We start from the raw sequence: 6,000 nt of genomic DNA, 5'->3' as shown, positions 1-6,000 counted from the left end.
GGGGGGGAGAGGGGGAGGAGGAGCTGGGGGGGGGAGGGTGGTAATGGCCAGGGAGGAGGATGGAGCAATCGTGTGATATTAAAGGGAAGGTGAGGGTAGTATAATTAAAGGAGGCTGAGATGAGAGTGGTATGTGGGGAGAGGAAATTGTTTGGGGTGGGAGTGGCAGGGAAGGACTGGGCAGGGGATGTGGGGATTGAGTGGGACTTGAAAAAGGGGAAGGATGGCAGGAGGAAGGGGGACGTGGATCTGGGGATATCTTGCAAGAAAGGCTGTGGGATGAGCAGAGGAGTCAGTAGGAAGGGGTGACTAGCGAATGTGAGGGATGTGGGAAATGGGGTGGTGGGACCAGGGGTTGTGCGGGGTGAGGGAATTAATTAGACAGAGAGCGTCGGAGTTGCTTGTGTTTCTGAATTAAGGTCTCTGTTCCAGGTGAAACGTCCCCCAGAAATCCGCATTGCGCTGCACCCTCAGGGATTGATCAATGTTGCAGACAGTCACGTTGCTGTGGATTTACATGTCAATTGCCCAGTCAAGTATCCAGATGTGTGAGTACCTTGTCCTCTCTCTACCAGAATTTAGGAATTTGGTGGGATTGTGCATACAGTTGTTAGGCCGTGCATAACTGCACACATCGTTACTGGGTCCACTACTTTTTGTCAGTTACATAAATGATTTGGATGTGAGCATTAGAGGTACAGTTAGTAAGTTTGCAGATGACACCAAAATTGGAGGTGTATTGGACATCCAAGAAGGTTACCTCAGATTACAACAGTATCTTGACCAGATGGGCCAGTGGGCTGAGAAGTGGCAGATGGAGTTTAATTCAGATAAATGCGAGGTGCTGCATTTTGGGGAAAGCAAATCTTAGCAGGACTTATACACTTAATGGTAAGGCGAAAGTGAGGACTGCAGATGCTGGAGATCAGAGCTGAAAATTGCTGGAAAAGTGCAGCAGGTCAGGCAGCATCCAAGGAGCAGGAGAATCGACGTTTCAGAAGAAGGGCTTGGCTCATGCTCAAAACGATGATTCTCCTACTCCTTGGATACTTAATGGTAAGGTCCAAGGGAGTGTTGCTGAACAAAGAGACCTTGGAGTGCAAGTTCATAACTCCTTGAAAGTAGAGTTGCAGGTCGATAAGATCATGAAGAAGGTGTGCTTTCTTTTATTGGTCAGAGTATTGAGTACAGGAGTTGGGAGATCATGTTGCGGCTGTACAGGACATTGTTTAAGCCACTGTTGGAATATTGCGTGCAGTTCTGGTCTCCTTTCTATCAGAAACTTGAAAGGGTTCAGAAAAGATTTACAAGGATGTTGCCAGGGTTGGAGGATTTGAGCTATAGGGAGAGACTGAACAGGCTGGGGCTGTTTTCCCTGGAGCGTCGGAGGCTGAGGGGTGACCTTATAGAGGTTTACAAAATCATGAGGGGCATGGATAGGATAAATAGACAAAGTCTTTTCCCTGGGGTCGGGGAGTCCAGAACTAGAGGGTGTAGGTTTAGGGTGAGAGGGGAAAGAGATGAAAGAGACCTAAGGGGCAACTTTTTCACACAGAGGGTGATACGTGTATGGAATGAGCTGCCAGAGGATGTGGTGGAGGCTGGTACAATTGCAACATTTAAGAGGCATTTGGATGGGTATATGAATAGGAAGGGATATGGGCCGGGTGCTGGCAGGTGGGACTAGATTGTGTTGGGATATCTGGTCGGCATGGACGGGTTGGACCGAAGGGTCTGTTTCCATGCTGTACATCTCTATGACTCTATTTGCAATTCAATGCAGAGCAAATTTATACCTCTGAAACTGTTGAGGACTGGTGACCAGAAGATACTGTTTAAAAAACAGCTGCATAGGTTGAAAAAAGTTTGATAAGTTAACTTTATTGTTGGGAGGGTGAGAAATGCTGATATTGCTAGTATGTGGTAAGAGTGTAAACGGGAAACCAGAGAATCAAAGTGCTTGCATTAATGAACAATATCTGGCAAATAGTTTATGAGGGCACCAAGCAATGTTTTGTAGGCAACTTATAGGATATAGTCCAGTCAGGAGGAAAGGGCATTGCCCAGTCAGGTGAGTGTGAGGGTCCCTCAGCGTGGAGGTGCCCACGCTTGCCTGCACAGCAGTTGTCAGCTGAAGAGACCTGAAAACAGCAAGGCTATTGCAGTGCAGGAGCATGCTTTCCATCGGAATTGTGATGGATGTGGTTGCTGCCTTTGATCTTTAAGAGGCCATTAGGGTATGGAGTCTCCAGCTTTGATCGTATTCTGGCCTGTGGATTTCAGTCAGCCGGCAGCCTCCACACTGCGGGCTATGGCGGAGGGGGTTCAGGGTGTGAAAGTGGAGAGAAAGGGAAGTTTGGTGGGGGCAAAATTATCTGTAAGTTGAGAATTGCTGTACCTGGTCCCAGACCAATGTTGGAAAAGCATGTCAGAGGTAGGAATGTGTCAGGGAGTTGACTGACCTGGCTTTGCCCAATTTTCTTATTCCCAATCCCACCTTTCATGGGGTTGGGAAAATACAACCGAAAGGCCAGTATTCTTAGGTGTTAGCAGAGGTGAGCTATTCCTTGTGATATGATTTTGGACCATTACAGGCTGGGTAAAAGTGCTGATCCAGAAATTTGGGAAGGGATAAGGAAGGTGGTTGGTAAGGAATTAACTGTCAGAAATTGATTAGGAAAATAATATCCTACTTAAAAAGAGTGGAAGTGATCACAAAATTTAATGGAAATTTGGTTTATGACTCTGTTTGTATAAGAATGAGCAAGGAGAGAAATATCTTGCAACGGATCACAAATAACAGGGATATTGAAAGCTCCACTGCAGAGTTGAGGCTTTAACATGACATGAGAAAGTTAGGAGAAGTTATAAAAGCCTGAACAAAATAGCTAAATTTCAGGGTGATGGATTTGTGTTTTAAGACTTTGTCCAAGTGCCCCATCAAGTTTTGTTGGAGTTGCCAAAGCTTTGATTGACATCAGTGATCTGTGTTAAGGATTTTCAAAAGAGGATAAAGTATTGCCCAGAATGGTGGAAATCCATATTACTTTTCAAGAAATTGACTCTTAATTTTAATCCGTGTCTGAAGTTACCATCTGTATCAATTTGTCATTTCAATCTCCCACATGCAACTGTGTGTGATCCTAGTTTGTACGTGTACTGTGTGATATCCAGAATCATAGCTGTTCAGGCTTTTACAGCTGGTCTCAACCTGCCTCAAATAAGATATCAAGAGAGAAAATGTACTATTGTGCATTTTTTTTGCAATATCCAATTTAAGACTGTCACCACAGTGACTTTGCATCACTTAGAAAGTAAGTACGTGATTGTGTCTTAAATTGCTCACCACTTAACTTCACGTTGCTGAAATTCAAATTTGTCATTTGTATGGATAGCTGTAAAACATAGTGTTTGTCATTTATGAAAGCAGTTCTATTTAAATGGTAGTTGTCAAAATTATTGTGCTGAAATTTGTCTGATTGATTGCAGTACTCATTAAATGTGTGTGATGTACGCAATGGACAATATGGAAAGCGCTTAAGTTAAAATTTTTGGAAACCGAGGTATAGCATAGACAAAGGTAGACAACACAGTGTTGTCATTTGAGCCATTTGGCCAAAAGAAATAGGAATAAGTGTAGGTTGTTCAGCTCCTTGAGGCTGCTCTGCTGTTCAATAGGATCATGGCTAATCCGACACTCCTTATTTCCACTTTCCTGCCCTTTCTCCATAACCTTTGATTCTTCTAACGGTGAAGAATCTGTCCATCTATCTCAGCCTTGAATACATACAAGGAATCACAGCTGACTGTGATGAGTTCCAAAGACACTCAACCCTCTGAGAAAAGAAAGTCCTCTTCAACTTGGTCTTAAATGGCTGCCCATTAATTCTGAGAGTATTCTGTCTGGCTTTAGACTCTCCCATCAGGTGAATCATCCTCACAGCATTTACCCTGTCAAACCCTTTAAGAAACCTCTATGTTTCAATGAGATCACCTCTCATTCTTCTAAATTCCAATGAGTAGAGCCCCAATCTGTATAGATTTTGCTCATTTAGACAATCCCTCAACACCAGGTATCATCCTCGTGAACCTTTTGTGAACTGCCTCCAATGAAACGGTAACTTTTCTTAAATAAGAGGACCAAAACTACTCTCAAGAGATGGTCTCATCTGCGCCTTGTACAGTTGCAGTAAGACTTCCTTACCCTTATAAACTCCAATACACTTGAAATAACTTTAATTCAATAAGCCTTCCTGATTATTTGCTGCTTCTTCCTCAGGTGACTGACTGTGTGGAGTTTGCATATTCTCTCCCAACAGTCGAAAGATATGCAGGCTAGGTGGATTAGCCATGGGAAATGCAGGGTTACAGGGATAGGAAAGGGGGTGGGTCTGGGTGGAATGCTGTCCAGAGGGTTGGAGTGGACTTGGTGGGCCGAATGGCCTGCTTCCACACTGTAGGTATTCTATGATTTTGTGCACAAGTAACCCAAGTTCCTTTATGTTGCAGCATTCTGCAGTTTTTCTCCATTAAGTAATACTCTGTTGTTTTGTTCTCCTCAATAAAATTAACTGGGGAGATACTGATAGATTAAATAATCAGCAAAATGTTGGCAAGTGGAGTATAATGTAGGAAATTGTGAAGTTATTGGGTTTTTTTAAGGGAAAACTAAAGAACAGTTCTCCCTATCTGTTTGTAGCCCTCTCATAACTTGGCTTTCCACATATTTTTGTGTCATTGCAAATCTGCAGTACATTTGCTTCCTTCCTCCAAGCTGTTAATATATATTGAAAACATTGTGGTCACAATAGTGATCCTTGTGTAAAACCCACTGGTAACCGGTTATCAACCTTATCTCCACCCATTGCTTCCTGCCCATTAATCAATTTTCTATACACTCCAATGTACTACCTCCAATGCCATAAGCTGTTATCTTATGATTTAACCTTTTGTGAGGTATCTTGTTGAACACCTTCTGGAAGTCCACTTACAACCATCAACTGGTTCAACCAGAGTGGATAGTGGGGAGGCCTCCTCAAGAAACGCAAATAAATGATTCGGACATAATTTCCCTTTCATGAAACTGTGCTGACTATTATGGCTATTGGCAAGTGAAACTGGTTCACAAACCTGTTGTTCTGTCAAAAAGTGCAAAAGCCTGTTTGTGGTAAAAGGCAACCTTTTACTTGCAAATCCAGGTTCTTTTTGTGTGGAGGAAATTTAAGGGGAATGTGTTTGCAGTGCTGTGTCTAGTTTAAAGTTGTTTTTTTTGTCCGAAGAAAATTGGAACCTGATGCCAGTTCAGAGAGACCTGTTACAATTTGACATTTAATTTCCTTATCCAAAAGTAACTTCTGTGTTAACTTTTTAAAATATTTGATCACAAATGTGGCTGTCACTGGCTAGGCCAGTATTCGTTGCCCATGCCTAATTTGATTTGATTTATTGTTGTCACATGTATTTAAGTACAGTGAAAAGTTTTGTTTTGCATGCAGTACAAGCAGATTGTAACAAACAGAGGCATACAGATCATAGGATGCTTAGACAGAACAAGGCATACAAGGTTACGACTGCACAGGAGGTGCACAAAAGCAAGATCAGCATTAGATTTGAAATTAGGAAGGTCCATTGATCAGTCTGTTAACAGCAGGGAAGAAGTTGTTCTTGAACCTGTTGGACCATGTGTTCAGGATTCTGTATTTTCTGCCTGATGAAAGAAGTTGGAAGAGAGTGGTGGGTGGGATGGTTTTTTTCCCCCATGGCAACGAGGACTGTAAATGAAAGGTTGGCTTTGTGATGGTTTGGGCTGTGCACACAACTTTCTGTAGTTTTTTTTACTGTACTTGGCAGAGCAGTTGCTATACCAAGCCATTATGCACCCTGATAGAAAGCTTTCTGTGGTGCATCTGGAAAGGTTGGTGAGGTTTCTTATGGACATGCCAAATTTCCGAAGTGGGAAGAAAAGGCAAGTTGTGCCTTCTTGACTGCCACGTCCGCATTG

The 6,000-nt window shown here is 42.9% G+C and overlaps 1 protein-coding gene across 1 annotated transcript in view; it reads left to right on the top strand.

Moving 5' to 3' along the window:
• Positions 1 to 59: 59 nt before the first annotated feature.
• LOC140475996 (eIF-2-alpha kinase GCN2-like) overlaps positions 60 to 6,000 on the top strand; it is a 127,087-nt gene continuing 121,146 nt past the window's right edge. Inside the window, exons 1-2 of the mRNA XM_072567898.1 lie at positions 60 to 89; positions 432 to 547. Of these exons, the coding sequence (XP_072423999.1) occupies positions 60 to 89; positions 432 to 547 (146 nt within the window). The remainder of the gene's footprint in view (positions 90 to 431; positions 548 to 6,000) is intronic.

This window comes from Chiloscyllium punctatum, chromosome 4, assembly GCF_047496795.1.
Source record: "Chiloscyllium punctatum isolate Juve2018m chromosome 4, sChiPun1.3, whole genome shotgun sequence".
Classification (NCBI taxonomy): domain Eukaryota; kingdom Metazoa; phylum Chordata; class Chondrichthyes; order Orectolobiformes; family Hemiscylliidae; genus Chiloscyllium; species Chiloscyllium punctatum.
This window is presented reverse-complemented; position numbering and strand designations above follow the sequence as displayed.